This window comes from Phascolarctos cinereus, unplaced genomic scaffold, assembly GCF_003287225.1.
Source record: "Phascolarctos cinereus isolate Bilbo 61053 unplaced genomic scaffold, phaCin_HiC Scaffold_726;HRSCAF=1367, whole genome shotgun sequence".
NCBI lineage: Eukaryota > Metazoa > Chordata > Mammalia > Diprotodontia > Phascolarctidae > Phascolarctos > Phascolarctos cinereus.
Genome location: NW_027556098.1, coordinates 87,670,662 through 87,695,420, shown reverse-complemented (window position 1 = coordinate 87,695,420; position 24,759 = coordinate 87,670,662). Strand labels below are relative to the sequence as shown.

General features: G+C 39.3%; 2 protein-coding genes across 2 annotated transcripts in view; one reads left to right on the top strand and one right to left on the bottom strand.

Moving 5' to 3' along the window:
• Positions 1-13,211, bottom strand: part of LNP1 (leukemia NUP98 fusion partner 1) — a 58,717-nt gene extending 45,506 nt beyond the window's left edge. Inside the window, exon 1 of the mRNA XM_078146135.1 lies at positions 12,798-13,211. Coding sequence (XP_078002261.1) covers positions 12,798-13,211 — 414 coding nt within the window. The remainder of the gene's footprint in view (positions 1-12,797) is intronic.
• TOMM70 (translocase of outer mitochondrial membrane 70) overlaps positions 12,507-24,759 on the top strand; it is a 32,945-nt gene continuing 20,692 nt past the window's right edge. Inside the window, exon 1 of the mRNA XM_020999903.2 lies at positions 12,507-12,971. Within this exon, the coding sequence (XP_020855562.1) occupies positions 12,630-12,971 (342 nt within the window). The 5' untranslated portion in view covers positions 12,507-12,629. The remainder of the gene's footprint in view (positions 12,972-24,759) is intronic.

The window sequence follows — 24,759 nt, the reverse complement described above, 5'->3', positions numbered from 1 at the left end:
AGGGACTGTGTAAGACTCTGAAAGAGGGATCCACCAACATGACAAAAAGGTTACCCCAACAGCATCTCCAAATTTGGTAGTGTCTTTCCCTGGAGGAACTAATGGGGTATTGGAATGCTTTATGCTTCTATGTTCCTTCAAGGGATCCTATGAGTTCTTAGTATTTCAAAAGAAATTCACTCTATGGAGTAAAACACAGACTATCTGATACTCAACAACAATGCTGCATGTTGAGTGTCTGTGCAGATTTTGGGGGATACTGCCACCTACATTTTGGGATATCTTAGATACAAGTTATATAAGCTTTTATTTTGGAGACTTTCCTGGATTGATCCAGATGGGGGCAACAAGACAAAGAAAAGGGGACCTCATTCAGGGGAGTCCAGTCATTAGAGGACCTTAGGCTATGGGTTACATGTAGACCAAATGAATCTGATTCTTGGCAAAATCTAGTTATTTTTATCTCTGCTGGATCCAAATTCATGAAGTAGTCCTCCAAATCTTTCAAACAGGACTTAACTTTCAAACATAGGCCCACTTAATATAACTTTCTGACAGACTGTTTAAACTCTCCCCACACAGACCTCATTTGACATAGAAAAGGAGGTTCACTCCTGCCTACTCAGCCCCTCCTGCCTCCAATGCTGTCAAATAGTTTTTTTAAAAAACCGAACTCCTGAGTACTAGTTCTATCACCTTCTCTGTGCTGTTTTCCTGTGGTCCTCTTTTGGAAAATCATTTCATTTGCTACTAGTCTAGGAAATCTCTAGAACCCTGATTAATGAAAAGTACTCCCTATACTCTGAGAATTTATTGTTGGATTGCCCTATTGAGAAGGTCTCTGGTTTAGACCACCCACATAGTCAAAGAGCCGATCACCTAGTTAAAAAGACCTGACCTCCACCTTGGAATCCAGGACAATCTGCGCCACACCAAGGAAATTATCCTACCTGTCCCTTCCTGTAAATATATCAAGGGCTCTGGGCCATTTAAGGTAACAGTACACTGAGGAAAATAAAATGACCAAAGCTTCTTTGGAGTCACTGACACTGGGTCTTACTTAATTTCAGGTATCTTTACTAAATTTAGGAGAGAATTAATAATGGAAAATATGGTAGAAATGTGACTGAGGCAAAAACTGATCCTACTCACTTGTCAGTAAGCTGCTAGGAACAAATGGGGCATCAGATAGTAATTGCCTCATCCTGAGTGTATTATTGGAACAGATATTTTGGGGACTCGGTCTATTCCTACTTGGTCAGGGCAGTCAAAATGCAGGGTGAGACAAATGAACCGTCTGGAGACATAGTTTCTGGGTAATTAATAATCAATTTATTAATTAGGCTAGCAGATAATCAACTAATTGAGGTCAGTGGCTTTCTCAGAAACCAAAGACCCGGCATGGAGTCTATGTTTAAATACCCTTGGAAAAGGAGGTGTCTTGGAGAGTGAAGATCAATTCTGATTAGGCAACAATGAGAAAATGAATATTATAATAAGAGGTGGGCGTTCTCTAATGAGGGGGCTAGGGACTTGACTTTGATCCTGTCAGCTCTTGGACAAAGAGACCCATTTCCACCCAGACCACTTAAAATTGAACACAATGGGCCAAAATTCACCTAGATTAGATTCTGGTAGAGGATCTTTACCCTTTAATTAGCTCTCCCAGTTGGGTGGGGTCCGGCCCAAGATTGAGGAAAATGTCTCATTGTCATCCTGTCCTTCACAGGGACTGGGCTTCGAATCAAGAAATAAAAAGAGAGGGAGGAAAGCCTACTATTAACTAACCTACTAATAATTGATTCTTGATAATCAAAAAGATGTTTGAGTCCTGTATATAAAATTGGTTATTAATATAATAAGAAAATAATCTTTTTTTCTCAAGGGAGAGCAATACTTTAGGCAAAATAAAAACAGAAACCTATTGTACTACTCCACTGAATAGTAACAGTAGACCAAGAGAATTATAAGAAGGGATGGTGATTCCCCACTTCTTTTCAATTCCCCTCTTTTTAAAGAAGGCTGATGATTCAGTATCTTAACAGATGAACATAACAGTCCTGATTTTGTTACTCAACCAAAAGAAGTAACTAATAAACATTCTTGAAATTATTTTGAGGGATTTCCACAAGTTTCATTCAATCCTAGAGGAAAAGCAGCTTAGGAATTTGGAGCAAAGTTGTTTCCTTTTCCTCAGCAGGAAAGGACCATTTAAAAGACATAAGAGTTATGTCCTGGCTAAGAGTTGATGATGGCTTTGTACTTCTATTGGCCTTTACACCTTCTTACCAGGGGGAATACTGAATGGAGAAATTTTCCACAGCATGCATAGGTTTTATAGGACAGGGCAGTACTAGAGAGTAGTATTTTGAAGGATTCTTACTTATTTTAATTTAACTATGCCTGCTTGGCCCTGGGGGAGTCAGGGGAGAAGAGAGATAGCAACTTAAATAGTGCCAATAATTCAGCCATCTGTTTCATGAAATGAATTTATTTTCCCATATTGAGCATGAGATGGAAAATGTGAATTTACTGAGGTAGGATCAATTCCAGTTTCCTTTTACAGTGTTAAGTACCTCATCCCATTGAGTAGGATTTTGGAATCTCCTTTTCATCATACTCACACTCTATTCGTTCTAGTTTGGCTATAAAGTTAATGGAGGGACAGTCTGAGTTGACCTTCTTAGCATTCCTGTCAGCTAGAAGGCCCCTCATATGTTCCTTTAGATTTCCTTAAGTTCTTTCTTGTCACATGGTGAAGTAGGAAGAAACAATTATATGATAGTGTGATTTCTAAGCCTTTGAGAAAATATTTTCCTATAGATTAAAAAAGGGGGAGAAAGGACCTATTTGTGCAAAAATATTTATAGCAGCTCTTTTAGTAGTGGCAAAGAATTGGAAGTTACGTGGATGTCCATTAGTTGGGGAATACCTGAACCAGATGTGGTATACAATTGTAATGGAATATTATTGTGATATAAGAAATGACAAGCTGCCAGATTTCAGAAAAACCTGGAAAGACTTATATGAACTGATGCAAAGTGAAGTAAACAGAACCAGAACATTGTACACAATAACAGCGAGATCGTAGGATGATCAACTGTGAATGACTTAACTATTCTTAGCAATACAATGATCTAAGACAATTCCAAAGGACTCAAGATGGAAAATGCTATCAACCTCCAGAGAAAGAACTGATGGAATCTGAATGCAGATTGAAGCATATTATTTTTCACTTTTTTCCCTTGGGGTTTGTTTGGTTTTTGGTCTGTTTTTTCTTTCACAACATGACTAATATGGAAATAATATTTTGCATATAATAACATGTTGCACGTGTATAACCTATATCAAACTGCTTGCCTTCTCAATAAGGGGTAAGTGGAAAGAGGAAGAGAATTTGGAACTCAAAATTTAAAAAGTAAGAATGTTAACTGTTACATGTAATTCAGAAAAAATAAAATATTCCCCCCAAAAGAGGATGTACTTTCCCTCCAACCATCAGTGTTGCTGACAGTGAAGTCTTTACTTGTTTTTGTTTTCTTCTATTTGAATAAAAGTCCTGGTTTCTGACTCTCTCTTGATCAGTACCTTAGCTGGGTATGATGAAAAATAATACATATTCAATTTTTTGTATAGCAAAAACCTCAGATTCCTCTGCTTTCCAAAAATGACTATCTCCTTTTAAAGAGAGCTTTAACTCTGTTGTCACAGTCATAATTGTTTAAAGATATTGTATTGTGTTTGATGGGTAATAAAGGGGGAATTTCAAGGGTAATTTTGATGATTCATTTGCACTGATTTTGGAACCTAATTCCCTCCTAAGCAAAATGTGTTAAGATTTAACTCTACTCTACTTGCAACATAACCTTGATACTTTTAAGAGTCTGGCTTTCAAATGTCTTTGTGGAAATCTGAAAGTCTCTGTTGTACAGTGCAATGTAAATATGATACAATTATACTGTAAAAAGTTTTGAAATGGGTTGAAAGGTTTGATCCCCAAAAAGGCAATGAGCACACCTGCGAGATTTGCCTTTGGAGGAGGAAATAACTGGCTTTGGCTTTTTTTGGAAATGTAAATGCAACTGAAATGAACTGGAATGAAGAGATATTGTGGGAAATTATTTCCAATATACCTATTGGAATATATCTATATCTATCTATCTATAGGAATATATTCAATACACAATATATCCAATAACCAATAAGCATTTATTAAGTACCAACTGTGTGCCAGGCACTGTGCTAGGTATTGGCACTATAAAAACAAAAATGAAACAAACTCTGCCCATAGGGAGTTTATGTTCTATCAAATGAAACAACACATACACATATAAGTTTATACAAAACAGATGCAAAGTAAGTCTAAGATAACTTGAGTGGGCACCAGCAGGTGGCAGGATCAGGGAAGGCCTCTTATAGGAAGTGGGGCTTGAGCTGAGTTCTACCCTGCTACTCCTCTGGCCAGTCCAATATTTGGTTAGAAAGGTCAGAAATGTCAAGTTTCTTAGCTAACTGGCACTTCCTTGACTGTGCCCTAAGAGACAAGAAACTAATCTGACCTGCCTAAACTGAATGCAAGGCCTGACGTGGCTCCTAAAGTCCCAGTTAGAAGCCAGGCTAAGCATTCATGGAATCATGGGGGCCTCCCTTGCAAGACCTCTGAATTCCTAAAGAGATCAAAGAAAGAGAAAGGACCCATGTTTACCAAAATATTGACAGTAGCTCTTTTTGTAGTGGCAAAGAATTGGAGACTAAGAAGGGAGGGAGCCAACTGACTGCAGAATAGCTGAACAAATTATGGTATATTCATGTAAGGGGATCACACTGTAAGAATTATGGAAAGGACAGGTTCAGAGAAACCTGGGATAACTTGTCTGAACTGATGCAGTGAGAAGTGAGAAGAACAATTTATATAACAACAATGTAAAAACAACTGTGAAACTCTTAAGAACTCTGGACATAGCAACTACTAATCATGATTCCAGAGGATTCTCATCACTCCTCTCTTGAACTTTGTAATAACAAAGTCTCCTAACTGGACTCTCACTTTCCAGTGTCTCCCCTCTTCAATCAGTACTCTCTACAGCTTCCAAAATAACCAAGTAGAAGTTTTACATGACCCTTCCCCACTCAATAATAATAACAGCTAGTATTTACATATTGCTTTGCAAAGAGCTTTGCAACTATTCTCTTCTTTCATCCTCATAACTCTGGAAAAGCAGTGTCATGGGGCAGCTAGGTGGCACAATGGATAGAGCACCATGCCTGGCATCAGAAAGACCATAGCTGAAATAGTGTCTCATACACTTTGCTAGTTGTGGAATCCTGGGCAAGTCACTTAACCCGTTTGCCTCAGTTTCTTCATAAGTAAAATGGAGATCATAATAGCACCTACTTCCCAGGGTGGTTTTTAGGATCAAATGAGGTAATTGAAAAGTGCTTGGCACATAATGATAAGTGCTATATGCTAGCTATTATTGTTATTATCACCCTGCTTTACAGATGAGGAAACTAGGGCAGACAGAAACAAAAGTCAATTAAACAAGCACTTGTTATGAGCATACTGTAGGGTAGGCACTATGCTAACTGCTGGGGATCCAATGAAAGGCAAAAAATAATATCTGCTCTCAAGGAGTTCACAGTCCGATTAGGGAGACAAAATAAAAACAACTATGTATAAAGAAGACATACAGAATAAATTAGAGAAGATCTCAGAAGGAAAGCTGTTGTTGTTCATCCTTTGTTTTCAAAGAGGAGCAATGACATCACAATGTTGGGGTCAGGGTACAGTGTGCTCAGCTGTGGCTAATCAGTCCCTTGAGTTCAGAAAGCTTTACCACAAGTCAGGCACCTGTGGTCTGTTAGAACATTTACAATGGAAGTGATGCAGCTTAGGGTTGCTGGGAACCCCGAAATGTCAGGGTATAGGGCAATATCCAGTTGGAATGAATTCACACACTCAAACCATCTTCCAGTCCTTGGCAAAGTTTATACCAATATTCCTAGTGAACCTGCGACTTAACAGAGGTGAGACTGATGCTTAAATACAAAACAGACAGTGCAAAGACCTGGATCCCATTAAGGAGTAGAAAGTAGTCTGGGGTGGGTTAGGTGCAACAATGAAAGGATTAATTAGATGATTAGATGAATTAGGTTAATTAGAAGATTTAGATGGGATTAAGGAGTGATCTGTATATTCAAGTAGTCTGGGGTGGGCACAGAGCAACAGTAAAAGGAATGTCAATTAAGCTAATTAGGTGACCTAGGTGGGCTGGGGTAGGCCAAGTGCCTTGGGTGAGAAGCCAGTGATCTGAGCTGCAAGATGTATGGGAAAATTTAGGGACTCGGTTGCTTTCAAAGACATGGTCTTTTTCTTTTAGGGGTCCAGGTCCCATCACCCCATCAGAAGTGGCTCTGGATTTGTGCATCTCACGTTTCTTTTGAGCTACTGCAGTTCTGCTTTGCTCAAAGAGTACAGTGCCTTCTTTGATGTGGGTACACCCTGCTTGGTGGTCCTACGCCAGTGTCTCCCATGTCTCACAACAGACACTAAAGTTCTTCACTGACACCTGCAGTGTCCTTTTATCTCTTCTTCTGACCTTCACGTGAGCACTTGCCTTGTGCAGAGAGCATAACTCTGATGGGCTGGTCACATTGTTCAAATGCCAAATACAAGCTTACCTAAAAAGACTTGCACATGATGGGTGCAATTGGGAGGTGTCTGATAAAAATAAGGAGGTGCTCGAAGGATAAGGAAATTTTGAAAAAACCATTCGTACATGTTTCATTTGTTGTGTTACAGACCTAAAGTTGTAGTGATTACATTATTTTCCAAATAAACACACAAAATGCAAGTTATAACCGATCAGTGGTCAAGTCCAAATAGAGGTCTTAACAAGCAAGTGTTGGCAGGTGAGCCTTTCACATCGTTGGGAAGTCCAGCATGCTTCGACAGGAATGTCTGTGTGTAATGACTTGTTTATAATACAATACTCCATGGTTACATGACCCAATATTGTGTCATTTAAATTTCAATGCAGGAAAACCCCCCACAAATTTATAATAAATTACTAAATTAAAGATGCTTTATTTTTTAAAAATATTTTTATTGAAATGATGCAACTTTTAAAAAAATTAAAGGGTTAAAAAAAGTAGATTTCCAGCGGAGATGCTGAGTAATAACCTCTCAAACTATAATGGACTTGTTAGACAGGACCAAATATAGTGCATCAAACTATAAACGCTACAATCTAACCTATTTTTAAAAGTTACTGATCCCAGAAAACTAGAAATGTATACAAGTAAAGATACTGATCGTTACCATTTCTTAGAGAAGTTAATTAAGGGACTCTATAGGAGAAGTAGAGCAGAGGAAAGGAACTAGGAAACTGGTCTGACTTGGTTACATTTCTACAGGTGATTACTGCTCCTAAGAACTTTCTCTATAACATTAAGAAAAGAAAGCAGTATATTTTAAATGTATGTTTTAGGTAAAATTTGAAAGAAAAAGCATGTAGCAATTTTGAGCTTGTAGGGTTACATGAATGAAAATAACTCTTGGTCCATTAGACTCATCATTTCAATTTGACACAGAAATTTAGTTGTTCAGATGAAAAATATTCAAGGACAGGATCAGGATGCCAAAGCAAAGGTAAATAATACAGACTGCTTCTGAGTTAATTTTAATTATCTATAGCACATTCTCCTTGAATGTCCTATGGTGAAGATTTTTATGTAAGCCTTATAATGTCAGCTCTTATCTCTTAAATTCAATGAAGAGCAAACAGACTCAAAACTGGTGACCTGACCAGTGAATATCAGCATGATTAATCAATTACGATGAAGTCAGTGAAGCACATTCAGCCTTGTCTCCTTCCAAAATTCTTAAAAGAAAATTTGAAAGAATTCCATTTGGAGAAAAGAGTGCTATTAAAAAACAAAATTTTATAGGAAAATCTCCCCAAGAATTATGACTCATATGGCTGAACTCTTCAAAGCAAATTTAGAAATTGAAAACTTAAAGTACTCAGTCACTGCAACTATTCTTTCATAAGTATCTTCACTCTTTAGATGACAAAAAGAGGTAATGCATCCAATTCACTTTCTAAGGGAAATAGTCTGAAAGTGGTCCCCTGGAACATATTTGCTTAGGTCATGGGATTTAAACATAATACCACACAACCTCAGAAGTTTAATGGATAGAAAAAATGATTTTTTCTCTTTAAATTGGTTAAAGAAATTCTGATGTTTTGTAGTTAGGAGGAAAAAAAGGTGGAGGACAACCCAAACCTTACTGTGGTCATTATGAGGTAAACACACTGAAGCATGTATTTAATGTATGGTCAGTGTTTTGTAGGTTGAGTGTAGTAGGAAGAGTACTGGACTAGAAGTCGGAAGATCTAGCTTTTTTTTTTTGCCACCGACCTTGGGAAAATCACATAACCATTCTGTCTTGACTTCACTCTCTGTAAAATGGGAATTTTGTCATTTGCCCTACCCACCTCTAAGTAGGTTGTTACATCATGTGAGAGCATTTGAAAATGGTCTGAAAAGCACAAAGTGCTTTATAAATACTTAGTTTTAATAAAAGCAATTATTACTTGCTTATGTTAGTTATTTTACTTTGTTGTATAAATGTTATCTGTTTATTTCCCAAGAGGAACGAAACCAGATGCATGGTGACACTTGTTATAATGTAGGCTTGAGGGAGACAGTGCCTGGAACCTTCTTTATTCCAAGCACTCAGATTTCCATCACTATTATTTTTAGCTCTCCTCTGAGTTCTGTTGCTAAGAAACACTCCATTGCCTCAAAGCAATTTATTAATGAGTATCTACATACAGTATTGAAGAACTGAATTTATTTCAAACTATGTCATCCTAATTTAATCAGTAAGGCCCTACTGGTGCCAATTAATCCAATTTCAAATTTTAATTGTAAGCATGGTACTCGTGCTGTTACTAGTACCACAAAGTTAACCTGGCATCAGAAAACCAACTAGTTAATGTTTAAAAGTCCAAAGGACCTACAAAGCAGGACATTAGAACCAGTAGTCAAATTCTAGATTCTAGCTCAAGTTACACTGCTGATTCTGTAACTAAGCTTTCTCCATCTATAATGTAAAGCTATTAACATTTGGCTCTATCTACTTCCTAGAGTTACTGAGTTTTGAACAACCAACTTAAAAGTGATCTTTTGAAATACAACCTATTTGTTAGTTGTGGTTGCAAGGTGTAGTGTTGAGATCTAGGTCAAAGCTATGTATCTCAGGACAAATCCTCTAGTGTCTTTGAGCCTCAGTTTGGTAATCTGTAAAATGGGTATAATACCTATAGTACTTACTTGCAAATCTTAAAGCATAAATGCCAGCTGTTATCTTCTTGTATACAGTTTGTGAGAAAAAAAATGCTTTGTTCAGTGGTAAATGGAAAAGCATAGTATTGCAGTTGAGAGTGCTGGCATCTGTCAGGAAAACTTTGGTTTTTTATTATTGCTGAATTGCATCCAATTCTTCACGACCTCATTTGGGGTTTTCTTGGCAAGAAGACTGGAGTGGTTTGCCATTTCCTTCTCCAGTTCATTCTGAAGATGAGGAACTGAGACAAACAAGGTTAATTGACTTGCCCAGGGTCATACAGCTAGTGTCTGAGGCTGGACTTGAACTCACGTTATGGCATTCCATCCACTACACCACTTGAGTTTGATATATCTGCCTTTGAAATATCTGACACATAGTAGCATATGGTCAAGAGCAGGTTACTTAACCTTTCAATCAGTACACTAGGAAACTCAGTGAGGCTATAAGCTATAGAATAGTGGCAGATCTACATGGAGTTCCAAGTGCACTGACAAAATCACAGGCTGCACCAAAAAAAAAAAAAAGACCACTGGGCCTATTTCTGAGACTAACTTGCTTGTCACTCAACCATAATACTAACTTTCCTCATCAATAAAATGAAGATAATAATTAACACACGAGAAGCAAGTTGCCTTAATATATGAGTGTTGGCCTTGGAATTAAGAAGATCCAGCAGGTTCCAAACCTGCCTATGACACTATTTGTGTTACTATGGGCAAATATATTAACCTTAGTGTTAGGCAACAAACCCTGCAAGCGCCTAAGTTCATGTGATCACAGACTGAGAACTGTAAGGAACCTTAGACGTTATACCTCATACAATCCTCTCTCTCTATTCAGGGGGAACTGAGGCTCAGAGAGATTATGTGACTTGTCCAAAATCACACAAGCAATAAGTGGCAGTCTGGATTTGAACTCGGGTCCTCTGACTTAAAATTCAACACTCTTTCCACTACCTTGGTGGTTAAGAATTACATAGGTAAACTATTATTATTGTGGAGTTTGGAAAAGAGGAGCATGTACATTTAATAACTAAGATAAGAATGTATATGTTACCTCTTCCAAAAAACCTTTATGGATTTCCCCAGTAGTTAGTACCCTCTCATCACTGTATGTTTCGTATATATCCTGTATTTACTTATTTGTGAAGATGTTTTATCCTCTAGGTAGATTGTAAACTCACTGAGGTCAGGAACTTTCACTTTTGTATTTGTATCCCCAGAGCCTAGCACATAGCTGGCTCTTAATAAATATATGTGGAATGACTGTCATGGTTCTTCCTTTGGTTATATCATTTAAAAGGGTTAAACAATGTTTTGATCAGTGTAGGGAACCCTAGGTGGAAGAATTCTTATTAACGCTGACCGGCTAGAGCTCAGCAATATATAGCCTTCAGGGTTACCTGGGGCACTGATAGGTTTAAGCAATTATCAAGGCTCATACTGCCAGTATTTAACGAGGTAGAACTTGATTTCAGATCTTTAATCAATCAAAAAGTATTTATTAAGCACTTGCAATGTGCTGGGCACTATGCTAAGCTCTGGGAATGCAAATACTAGTAGAAAGAAGTCCCTGTCCTCAAGAGGCTTACATTTTAAGTGGGCACTCCAACACATAAAAGAAAGCTGGCCAGGGACATGGTAGAGAAAGTCCAGTGCAACCTGGAGAGGAATGAGACATGGCTGATCTGGGTGCCATCTAACCAAAGGGAGAGGCTGAAGGGGCAGAGAGTGCTTTCAGTGTGTGAGTTCCAGGGCTATGTTGGTGGGGCATGGTAGAGGAAGGCTGATGAAGCCAGGAGAATGAGGACTCTTACTAATTCCAAAGCTAGTTCTTTATCCACTAAACCAGGTTTCCTCACAAGAGCAGTTTGGAATAACTGAAATATTTTACAATTATAATTTGTAAATGAGAAGTTTCTCCCACTTCTAGTGTAATTAAATAAAATTCTAACAAAGTTTGTTGTTGAAAGCAGTGAAGACTTACAGCTGGATTTAAGAGGTGAATGCTTAATACAGTAACAGGTTAATTAGACACCATAACACTATTTTTTTTTTTTTGCTTTTTGGTGAGGCAATCGGGGTTAAGCGACTTGCCAGGGTCACAGAGTTATAACACTGTACTTCCACCAAGACATTTGGGGTTGAAGAAGTTAGGTACTATAGAACTGGCAGTAATAGAACCTGAGGTGGAACAAAATTATAAGGGCAGATGAGATAAAGGAATACGTTAGAAGACAGGTTGGGGTAGGACTGGGTAGAAGGGAGTCCCAATAACGGTGTACTGCATGGAATTCAATGCAAACACAGGGTTGAGAATATTTAGGGAGCTAAAAGGAAAGAAGAGCTACGGCTTTGCTTACAGGCGGGCAATAACAGCTCATCACTGTCATACGAACTTGGGGTGAGACAAGTCGACCTTAGCAGGGAGAACTTCTGCTTGAAAGAATTATGGGAGGGAAGGAGGAAGAAGTGTTGCAAGGCTCTACCAAAAGTACAATCTTTTCCCAGTACGTCCCCTTTGCCCATAAAAACCTCACGCTCTCTTAAGCTACTGGGGAGCTGGTTCATCGCGATAAGAAGATGCAAGTTGAGCAACTGTTGAAGGAGAGCCAACAGACTTGTACAAAGACACCTAGTACCCAGAGCCGCCCACGAGCCACCGGCACTGGGGCACACCGAAAACCTGGCCCTGGGCGAGGGAAAAACCCCGCCAAAGAGCGGGGCGGAGCGTGCTCGTCCCCGCCCTCCCTCCCCGCGAAGGCCAATAGCAAAGGCGCGCAACATTCCGCCCCGCCCCCTTCGGCTCGCCCACTCGCCCTCCGACTAACGGACGGACGTTGAAATAACTCCCAAAGGTTAGCGAAGCTCTCAACATCCATTATCTCATTAGAGTCTTATTACAAACGCCCCCTCCCCCAACAAAAATCGCCGCGCGCTCGTTTCATTTACATCCCGACTCCCGCCTCCTCAGGGCCCAGGGACAGAGACCCCGAGCGGACGCTTCCACTCGGCGTAGCCCAAGAAACGAGACTGTGGAAAGCTCGTATTCAGACCTCGGGTGGTCCCGTGACCGGAAGTGATCGCCTCTCCCTCCCACCCCCTCGAGATGGCGAGGAGACCGGAAGATCGGCCCGGCATGCCCCGGGTTTCCGGTGCCCTCTGGCCCTTTTCTGTCGCCCGCTCTCCCTGCAGTTCCCGCTGGCTGGCGTGCTCGCTCCGGGACTGGGGCGGCCGGGGAGGGGCGGCGGCTGAGGAGCGGACAGGTCGTCATGGCCGCCTCTAAGCCCCTGGAGGCGGCGGTGGCAGCGGTCCCCAGCGCCGGGGCTGGGGCCGGGGTGGGGAGCGGGGCGGCCGTTCCCGGCGCGGGGGGCCTGCCTCGCTGGCAGCTGGCGCTGGCGGTCGGGGCGCCGCTCATTCTGGGCGCGGGCGCCGTGTACCTGTGGAGCCGGCAGCGACGACGGCGGGATACGGGCAGCGGCGGCCGGGGCGATGCGGGGGGCGGGGGCCTCAAACGGAACAGCGAGAGGAAGACCCCCGAGGGCAGGGCCAGCCCGGCCCCGGCCGGGGCGGGCAGCGGCCACCAGGACGGCACCGGCGCCCACGAGGAGACGGTGAGAGAGCGGCGTGGGAGGGCCCGGGGCCGCCGCCGCCCTCCGCGGGCTGGCCGCCGGGCGCCGACCACACGTGGGTCTGAGGAGCCCGGGCACCGGCCGGTGGGGGTGGGCTGCGACGGTGGGAGTGGCCTTCGAGCGGTGAATTGGTGTCTGTGTGTCTCCCCTCCAGAAAGGGGAGGGTTTCTTGGTGGAGAAAGCTCTTTGGAAGCTTCCCCCCCCCCTTCTGTGACACAGCATTTGATGGCTGAAGGTTCAGGGGTGGGGAGTTGGAGAGAAGTCCTGTGGCTCCTTCACTTTAACTAGCTCTTACCCCGGATTCTTTAGAGATGTAGCAAAGGGTCATCATACATCACCTGTTAAGACCGGAAAGGCTCTTCCAAATTATTATGTCCTAACCCGTCAACTTTACAGGTGAGGAAACTGAGGCCCCAAATGGTAACCAGATTGCCCAAGGTCACACAACTTCCAGGTACAGGTACTTCAAGCCATGTCCATTGTTCTTCCCACTACTAACTGTCCAACGCGTGCTGCCTTTAGTCGTTATCTTGATTTAACTTTAATTGTAACAAAGAATGATAGCTCCTTCCCTTTTTTTTTCTTTTCGGAGAAAGAAGGAATGTTACAATGCTACTGATTAGCCAATGGAAATGGCTGATTAGATTATATTTTAGATACTGTGTCTAAAAGTAGCATTGGGTTTTTTAAAATTGGATTACATATCCATTGAAGCATACTGAATTCATTTTTCTGTCTTAATCTCCTTCGACGTAAATGACAGATCCATACATAAGGTACCTTAAGCGGCAAGCATTAATTAAGCACCTGCCACATATTAGGCACTTTGCTAGGTCTCTTGGGATAAAAATTTTAAAAATTAAAATTGTCCCCATTCACAAGGAGCTTAACGTTCTTAGGGGGAAAAACAATACAAAATAAATGTAAAGTGAATAAAAGCAAGTAAATATAAAGTAATCAAATACAAGATATAGGTCATAAATTTAGAGCTGGAAGAAGCTATGTAGTCTAATTTACTAATTTTGCATATAATGGAAACTGATGAGATTAAGTGACTTGCCCGAAGTCACACAGTAAGTAGCAGGTCTTGGATTTGAACCAGGCCTCCAAATCCAGTACTCTATGCCCTCTCAGTCTCTGCATTGCTATGATTTTTCTGCTGTCAATACAGAGTGTCTAGTGTGCTTTCTTCGCCTTTTGGCATCAGGTAGCTCTGCAGGTTTGGCTAAACTGGAAAGAGCTGAGATTGTATTGTTGATGGCTCTTAATGCCTCTTAATCTTAATGTGAAAAAGCCGTAGTGCTCCTTCTTGCAGCACTGTCTTTGAAAATTTTATACATAAAATCCTTTTACATCTTAAATGGTCAAACTGGTCACACCTTACTGGCCATATGCCCACTTCTGGTCATCCATATTCACTCTAGAGAAAGAGGCATTGTGCAGAAAAAGCAGTGGATTGGAGTTAGACAACTTTGGTTCAGATCTCAGGGGAGTCATTTAGTGCCATTGTAACCTTGAGTAAACAACTTCCTCTTTGAACCTCGGTTTCCTTATCTATAAAATGAGGATTGGGTTCCTTCCAGCTCTATATAATGCTTTGTAGAACTCGTTTATTTAGGGATGGCAAAGACTTAGGCATTAAGAAAAGTGGTGGGTTAGGAGAAGGAATTCTGCAGTGAATCTGAAGCTTTTACTTCTCTTGCCACCCACTAGGTGTCTGAGTAGGCATATCAGTTAATTTTTAAACCTTACTTCTCACATCTGTTTGATGAGGGTATTAGGCAACACTTCCAGCCCTAAAAGAACTGAAGTTCTATGTAGTTCAAAAATTAGTAAGTTATTATTTGAAGTGGTTGTCATACACATGTGCCAGTATTTTAAAATTGAATTAAAAGGATGGTTCATTTTCAAGTAGGAGTGAAAGAATAATGAAATGAAAAGCTTGAAAAGATATGTTAATTTTATATTTGAGGAGAGAGGTCTGGTTTTCTAAATTTCGACAATTGTTTTCTTTGATAAAACTAAAAACTGCTTAGACATTGATTTTTAATAAATACAGTTTTTAAGTTCCTTCCCACCTCCCCTGCCCCCAATTCTTCTTTTTGGCATTTGGCTGGACCTTGGCTAGAACGTTTTGAAACTTCATGCCAAGTTTTTCCTTAGCAGGGTAATATTTCTTCAACTTAAACATATCTTGTCTCTTCAGTAACATTGTATTTTATATTTTCTCATTCATTTAATGGTGCTGACTGAGAATCAGATTTTTATCCCACAGATTATTTGTATATTTTGGGCTGCTACAAGTTCTAAAAGATTGACTTAGTAAATTTCAGTGAAAAAGCACTTCCAAATCCTGGGTTTTGCCTTTATGACAATACCATGGGAAGCTATGTGTGATGATAAAAATAAATTCCTGCTTTGACATGATAGAAAAGATGTTATTAATACTGCAGGTTTGGATATCCTTTTCCCAGCTTTAAAAAATGAAATAAATAGAAGGGGCAATAGAAAAGACACAGATGAAGAAAATGCTAAGGATGTATTAAGTATATGTTTGGTTATCGAGGGTAAGTTTTTTGGTTGTTTTTAATCATATTTTATCTTACAAACGGTGATCTAGAAATGTTGAAAAGGGCTTTTTTTCCTTAGTTTTCATGTTTCTTCTGAGGTCCCTGAGCATTATAGTTAATCTTTTTTTTTTTTTTGCAAGGCAGTTGGAGTTAAGTGACTTGCCCGGGGTTACACAGCTAGTAGGTGTCAGTGTCAAGTGTCTGATCTGAGGCCGGATTTTAACTCAGGTCCTCCTGACTCCAGGGCCGGTACTCTATCCACTGTGCCACCTAGTTCTCTCTTCTCTCCCCCTCCCCTTATAGTTAATCTTGCTTTACTTTTTTCCAGAGTTGAGAGATTCAGGATGAAGAATATTAGCTACCTTTCAGGTGTTGTAAAAGTATTGCTTTAAACTTTAACAGTACTTTTCTGAGAGTGGAGAATGAGTTCTTTTTTAACTGATGGAAAAATTGTTTTGTTGTGTTCTCTCCTGGGGTATAGTTGGATCTCCAAAAATAGGTAAAGTCAGTTTGGGTAATTTTGTCTTCCCAAATATTTGATGTCTTTATTGCCCCAATTAAGGTGGAAAACCGGTGTTTTTTGTCTTCTGATTTATGTAAATGTGGAAAAATTTAATTCAGACATTTTTCAAGGCTTAGATAAATTGGTCTGCCTTTCCCTTGCTTCTGAAGTTTACAGTCTAAAGTTGAGAGATACAATGTAAAAACAAATAACTCTAAATATATTTGCTATATTAATTCTTTGTTTTGATGATTTTTGAAGAGTGAAGCTGTGCACACATTCAGAAACAGTTCAACAGGCCTTTTATTTAGTGCCTTCCCCCTCATTTGCTTTGTATTTGTGTTGTGTGTTTTAACTGATAAGCTGGAGGGCTGAATGCCATAGTGGAAAGAGCATTAGATTTGGAGTCAACAGGTGGGTTCTAACCCTAGGTCTCAATAGCTATTCTGGCCTCCTTGGTCAAGAAAATTCTTAACCACCAAAGCACCTGGCATTATTGAATGGTTCAGTAGAAATCAATATGGTTTATAAGCCCCTTGAGACCTTTCCATTTGACTTGCAGCTGAAACTTACATTTTTTTCTCCCCTTAGTAGATACTGGAGAGAAGGGACTGTCTTGCTTTTCTGCTAATATCCCCAGTGTTTTTGCATATAAGAGCTTTTTTCATTCATTCAACTTCACAGATCCTCTTTTGCATTTGTAAAATAAAGGATCAATATTTATCATGCCTCTGCCTTGTGCCAGGCACTGAACCAGATTCTGTGGGTATACAAAGAGAAGCAGTCCCTGCTCTAAGGGAGTTTATATTCCATAGGGCAGACAGCATAGATAAATAAATGCAAAGTAATTGGGGAGAGCATTAATAATTGGGGGGCATCGGGCATCGTGCAGAAGGTGGGCTTTGGATTGAGCCTTGAAGAGAAGATTGGAATTCTGAGAAGCTGAGGTGAAAGAGTATTGTAGAGGCTAGCTAGGTGGTGTGGTAGATAAAGCGCCGGCCTTGGAGTCAGGAGGACCTGAGTTGAAATCCAGCTTCAGACACTTGACACTTACTAGCAGTGTGACCCTGGGCAAGTCACTTAACCCTCATTGCCTCACCAAAAAGGAAAAAGGAAAAAAAAGGAAGAAAAAAGTAGCCTAGGAATAGGAGACAGCTTATACAAAAGCAGGTGGCACAAAATAAAATGTCATGGGAATTACGATAGACTAGTTAGGCTCTAAATAGAAAGTACTAGGGTGGAGTAATATGAATAATTTTAGAAAGGGCTTTATGTGCCAGATAGGAGTTTGTGTTTTATCCTAGAGGCATTAGGGAGCCACTGAAGCTTCTTGAGCTAAGGAATGTCATGGTCGTGGCAGGGGGGCCATCACGTTGTCTTAACCTACATTTTGCCACTGGACTCCAGTGACTCTGAAGGAGAGAATGAGGCTAATTTTGCACAGCTCTGCATTACTTAAATCCAGTTCACTTGCAAGTCAAGATATCAGTCTTCTGATGTCATTGCTCCTCTTCTAGAATTAGGATGAACAACTGTAAACAACTGTCATGGTCAGTGCTATTGAAGAAGAGACATAACAATATCCTTCCTTCCCTCGTCCTGTAGTACGGAATCCCATGATCCCAGTTTTGGAGGATAGTGATGAGGGTCAGTCTGTCTATCTTGTCTGTCTTTGATAAGGATAGAGAAGAGAGGAAGATATTGGTGAGAATTTTTTTTTTTTTGGCTAGGCCTTGGGGTTAAGTGACTTGCTCAAGGTCACACAGCTAGTGAGTGTTATGTGTCTGAGGCTGGATTTGAACTCAGGTTCTCCTGAATCCAGGGCCGGTACTCTATCCACTGCACCATCTAGCTGCCTGGAGAAATATTTCAAAGGTAGAATTGGCAGGACTTTGTAACTGATTGCATAATATATGAGGCAGAGGGGAAGAGTCTTAACCCAAGGTTTCCAACTTGGGAGACTGAGTGATACCAGTGACAGAAATATCAAAATTAGAAGAAAGAATGGGTTTAAGTGGAAAGATAATCTCTTTACCTGCATAACTGATGGAACATGTTGCTGAATATAATTGAACTAAAGGAGTTTTAGGTTCCTAATCCATCAAATCTTAAATTTTTCATGTGTGGGTAGACAGTACCAGTCACTTATTTTGGGAATTGTATAATTATAAATCAAGCAAATGACATGTTATTTTAGCTTTCTGATATTAATCAGTTGGGAAAGTGTCTCAAGACATCTGGTGAAGTAGATAAAGCTACATTCAAAAATTGAAATGATTTCATAAGGAACTAAATCATTCTACTTGATATCATTTAGTAATTGCACCCTGAAGTACTAATTTTGGTTCTAAAAGGGAAAAGGACTATATAAAATTAGGAAAGAAGTTGCTCATTACTATTTAGCTATATGCCTTTAAAATACTTTATATAACAAATACTATGTTCAATATCTTCGAAAATCTGGCCACACTTAAATTCAGGCTCATTTGACTACTTTTTTCCCTCTTTAGGCAGCTTCCTAAATTGTTTGGTATGAATGTGAACTAAATTATTTTAGACTAGTCTTAGAAATGAGCATAAATTCCCTAAACTGTGTTTGGAGTAGTGTATGTAAATTTTACTACTTAGTGGTAGAGCCTTCCATGTTAAAGACTGCTTGACTTTGCATTGCAGTAAGTGGCCCTGAGCCATGTGAAATTTTTTATTTTATTTTTTTGTGTCTTATTAGTACCACATAACAGAAGTTAGTGTTTAGTCTATCCTGGTGGCATTCGGAAGAAGGAAAAAGTGTGCTTTTGGGAGTGAAGTTGGTGAAGTTCTTTAATGAAAACGTGACTTTGGTAAACTGTCTTAAATATGCCCTGCACAATATTCATTGTAGCATGAGAAAATGAATTGCACTAGTTTATTGCCCAGTGTCTCAACATTTCACACAAGAATTATTACAATAATCTTCTACTTTCCTTTCTATGCCAGTTCTCCTTATGTGCCATTGCCAAAATAATCATTTGAATTGCCAGATTGATATCCCAAAGGACAGGTTTGCCCATGTGACTCTCCTCTTAAGAAACTTCAGTGGTTCTCTTATGTTCTTTAGGTTGAAATACAAACTCTTCAGCATTTAAAATCTTTAACCATCTCAATCCAGCCACATTGGTGTATTTTCAGTCCCCCTGTATGTGACATTAAATCTACTTCTTGTGTTTTTATATAGGCCTGCCTCCTTCCCTTTATATGACTAGTAGGTTTTTCCTGCCTCTCCTTGGAACCCCTAGTATCCTCAAGGCTCAGCCACCTACAAGAAGTCTTTTCTGATTTTCCTCCCAACCCCAGTTGCTTCTGCTGTTTCCCCTAACCAAACTGTTTTGTATTTTTTTTGTACATGCCTTCTGCTTATCTACCCACAGGTATATCTCAGAATTTAAGTTACTTCAGAGTGGCAACTTTTTGTCTGCTTTTTGGGATCTGGCCATCCAAACAATTCCTGTCCTACCCAGTTGTATCAGTTTAACCCACTTCTCCATTTGCCCATTGTAATTGTATGAGAAACTTTTTTGTCAAATGCTTTGCGAAAATATAAGTAAACTATGAATGTAGCATTTATTTCACTGAAATACTTACCTAGTAATCCTGTCAAAAAAAGAAATTCCCTAGCCCTAACTTTATTTCTGGGGACTGATTCCTGTTCTGCCCTCACTAAACTTATCCCTTTCATTTTCACGGATGTTGGTCATGTTTCTTCTGTTTGTTAAAGGGTCTCTTCCAATAAGTCTTCTCTCACATTACCAGTGACAACTTCCCAACTCCCTCCACCTCCTCTTCATTTATGTTCAGTTTGTACCTGTGTGTAACTTTTTTCCCCAAAGTAGATTTTGAACTCCTTGATATAGGGGCCTTATTAGTGTCTTTTGTATTTTCACTGTACTAGGTGGAATGCTTTGCATACAACAGACAGTTATGTTTAAACAAATTTGTTGGTGACTCAATATGTTCCTTTGTGATAGATTGCCACATGGTAATATTTTTTTACTTATTTTTCCTACACAGGGGCATAAATGCACCATAATTTTCTATGGTGATTCTTTGTCAGTTTATCTGATTATTACATGGAGAGCTCACAAAAACACAGAAGATAATCTTTCCCTAATGTATATGTAAATTTCAGTGTTTTGATCTATGTACATAAAATCTATAAAGTCTCAGAGTTTTGCTGCTTCTGGGAGATTGGGAAATGGAAAGTAAAATAATCATTAATTTCTAGAAATATAGAGGTATGAGGGTTTTTTCTTATGGATTCTGTTAAATGTTGGAGCTTTGGGTAGTATCTTTAATATTTTCTTTAGCTTTTTTTTTCTTCTAAATTTCAAAACCCCTTAATGTCATGCCTCATTCTCTCCTGTACCATATAGTCTGATAATGAGGTGTCCCATCCTGCTTGGCCAAGACCAAAACCTGTCCATTTGTTCCTCTCCCATCTTTTCCAGCAGACTGCCCTCCCACTCCCACAAATATGTTCAGTTCTCTCTCATCCTGAAACAGATCTTTGCTAGAGACATGCTACCATAGCATTCTCACCTTTCTGTTTTTCAGCAAAACTCCTAGAAAAAGCTGCCTACGAGTCACTGCCTTCCATCCTTAATTGCCAGATCTGGTGCTCTTTTTCTCAGTTCTCAACCTTGTCTTTTCTACAGCTTTTAATGCTGTTGATTATCATCTTCTTACCTGTTTGAATAGTCATTAGTCTTCATAACATAACCACTATCTAAGTGTACCCTCAAAGCTCCATCTTGGACTCCACTTTTTTATGTCTCTCAATGACCTCATCAACTCCTTTACAGTTAGCATCTCTATGCAGTTGATTACCATATCTATATAGCCAGCCAGCTCCAATCTTTTTCCTACCTTCAGTCTCACATAACTAGTTCCCTTATTGAACATTTTATTGTCACGTAGACATGTCACCTAGACATGAACATGTTCAGAAAAGAATGCATTTTCTTCCTTCCCCCATTCCCCACAAAAACAACCCATTCCTCTTTTTGAAATTCTCTGTTGCTGTGGAAACAGGGTTTCCAGGTTTCCCAGGTTCCCAGTGGAGGCAGTATTCTTGCATCTCCCACATCTGCATCATATCCAGTAAGCCACTTAATACAGGCATTTCTACTTCCACGACATTTTTTGCACATACTCCTTTCTCACTACTCTTGGCCTGGACTATTTTAATAACTTCCTAATTGATTTCCTTGACTTCAAGCCTCTCCCCACTAATCCATCCTCCACACGGCTGCCAAAATAATTTCCTTAGGAGTAGTTGTTTTTTATTTTGTTTTAGTTGCAGGTCTGATCAATTTCAGTGGCTTCCTGTTGCCTAGAGGGCAAGGAATTTTTAAAACTTGTTTTGTGTCATGGACCCCTTTGGCAATCTGGCATAGCAGAGGATTCCAAAGGAAACTAATTATAATGAAATAAAGTTATAACAATTTGTTTTGTTTTGTTTTAAGAAGTTCATGGACCCCAGGTTAAGAACCCATACTCAAGAATCAAATATAAACTTCTGAAGTTTATAGTCATTCACTGTCTGGTCCTGACCTGCCTTTTCAGTATCATTCATTGTAGATTACTGCACTTAGTCATGCTTCCTTTTACCTCCTATCCTCTGGCCATCTTCTGGTACAGCTTTCTCCTCACTTTCTGGAACCATGCTCAAATCAGCTATGAACCAACCATGCAAATTTATTTACACTGCTGCTATGTGGTTGGGGTATGGCAATCTTCTCTCCTATGACACTGCTCTCTGTCCCTGTAATTTCTCCAGACCAAAGTTTTCTGACCTGGCTGCCATTCCCCTTTGAATATGGTCTGTATGGTTAGAAAATATATTGCTTGAGGACAAAAACTGTCTTGGCTTTACTATTCGTATAGTCTGGGCTTGGCATAATAAATGCTTATTTATGCATAATGGTTATTATAGCTCCCCTCTCTGCCTTTACACTTTTTACTGTGTGGTGACCTCCCACCAAGTCCAAAATATCCTCTTTCCTCACTTCTTCCAGTTCTACCTTCTTTCTACAGGAAGAAGCCTTTTTTGGTACACTGAAAGGGCATGCTTGCTCTCCTTTGTCTTAATTTTGTTCTTGTGCTGTATTCTCCACAAACTTATGTGTATGTTGTCCCAACTGAGAGATTGTAAGCCCCTTGAAGCCATGATTTATTTCATTTTTTGACTTTGTATCCCCAGACTCTAGCTCAGTCTGGCACTTAACATCCTAAAAATCAACAAACATTTATTAAGTGCCAGTCATTTTTGAAGCTGACTTTCCAGTTTTTTAGTTTGTCTCATTCTTTTGTTTAGCCCATATTTCTAACAGTCCATTAGTAAAAATGCTGGAAAGTTTTTTTAAAAAAGAGACCCATGGAGAAAACTGTATTAGATAATAAGCTCTTTGAAGATAAGAATTACCTTTATTCCTTTTTGCATAGCAAGACCCCACCTAGCAAAGTTCCTGAAATAAATACTTCAATCATCTCGGTTGGTTCAGATGTCAGGTTATCTACATCTTCTCTTGTAGGGTATGATTCGTGGCATTCTTCCACTCTACCTTTTAGGTCTTTTAACATCCCATATGTACTAATTAAGTGTTCCAGCTATTCATTGGTTAGGTGTTTTTTATTCTTAGCATGTGTATAACATATTTTTCCCAATCATACATTTCCTGGATCATAGGGGTTTTTTTTCAAGTTTTTTCATGACTTATAGCATAGAGGATTAGTCTAGCAATCCATGGCTCTTGTCCAAACTATATATGCTGTTCATATGCAACCTGTTGACTTAAATTATTCATTAGTATGTATAAATTGAATAGGAGAGTGAATTGGAGTAAGATTTCCCACATGTAAAAGAACTTTTCCTGATCCACAAACCTATCACAGTTGTTTTGGAGTAAAACCTAAATCATTCTGAATTAGCAAATTTCTTGATGATCTTCCTTTTAGCGCTATCTCTCAACTTACTGTATTTATAAAAAAAGATGCCCATTTGTTACTTTAAGTAGCCACCATCTAGTAGTCTGAACTTAATTACTGACTCAGTATACCCACAATCCTTCTCCAAACACTATCCCTATTTTAGTTTTTATCTTAATTTCCTGCTCTTCCTACATGACTGGTCTACTTTCTAGGATGAATCTGAAAGTTCATTGTTAACCAAGATACAGCCTACCTTGCCCCAATCGTGTATCTCTCTCCATTGCCATTTAGGTTAATCATAATTTTGTTTCTTTCATGATTGTGGTGTTCCATAGTTTTGCAGTCTTCTCCTAATCCACTTGTTAGGTGTAGGCACTACCAGACTCATCGAATAAGTCCTTGTCATTGGGCAATTGAAGCTAATGTCTCAGCTCTTCTGAAAGTGTTTTTAGGCAAACGCAAATGCTTCTGGGTTGTTTTTTTTAAGTATTATGCTAGCACTGGCAAAATTTAAAATTTAGGTGGAACTTAGCCCTCTAGGATGCATACATACAAAAAAAGTTTAATAAAATGTTTGAAAGAGGTACACAGTGCTATGTGAGGCTTAAGTAGAGAAGGAAGATTCTTGATTAAGAGGATGAAGGAAAGTTTCATGGAGAAGGTGGTAGTGTATGTTAAATAGGTGGAAAATTCAACATAAAGAAAGATGGGATTAATTCCTAGGCATAAGGAATAGGGTATAGAAAGGCATAGAAATGGAAAATAATAATGTTTATGACTGACGAAAGAAGTCCAATACAGGTCATGTGTAGTGGAGTCATTTTGACATAATATTGGAGAGGTGGAAATTTATCAAATCATGGAGTGCCTGGAATACCATGCAAAGAAATATAAATTTTATTCAAAAAAAAATCAGTGAAGTGTTTTGAGCCCCAAAGTGCCATGACCAGATCCCCATGCATTAGGATTAGCCAGAGGGAGGAGATAATGGAATTCAGAAGACCAAACTCGGCCATACAGTAGTTCAGGTAGATAATAGTGAGGACCTTTACCAGGTAGTAGAAGTAGATGATTTGGGTTATAGAACTAATCCTGCAGTGGCTCCAATTTGCCTGTAACATCTTGCATCATTTAAATCAACCAGTTCTTTAAAGGGATTGGGAGTGGCTTGTATTGGTCACCCAGAACTCAGGTATGCTTTGTGCTATTTACAAGTTCGGCTCATGGGCAGATAGTGTTGGAAAACAAGTTGGATTGTATGGTATTTTTATGAGAAGGGGGCTGTCACCTGGAGCTTGGAAAATGATTTCTGTTCCATTGAGTCCTAAATTAGGATGATCTGCTGTTTTTGAGCCTTACAAATGATTTATTCAGTTTGTTTTGATAAATGTCATAAACTGAACACGTGATGAAGAATGCAGAGTATGATCAGAAATGATCTTTTTTGTCTAATCCTGTCTCTTCCAATTATTATATTTCTATTTAATAAAAAAAATTGTCTTATATAGCAAGGTGGGAAATTCGTAACCTATTTGCCATGTGCATACTTAGATTAAATTTAGTACAGTGCAAGAAACTGGCTTCCATTTTTAAATATTGCTTTACTTCTGGCTTTTATCCTTTTGATGTAGTCATAATTTTTTTTTCTATAAAATTATTTACAAGGGAGGGTGCAAAACCAATTTTTCTTTCTATTTGTATCTAAGGCTATAGTTGAAATTCATAAGCTCAT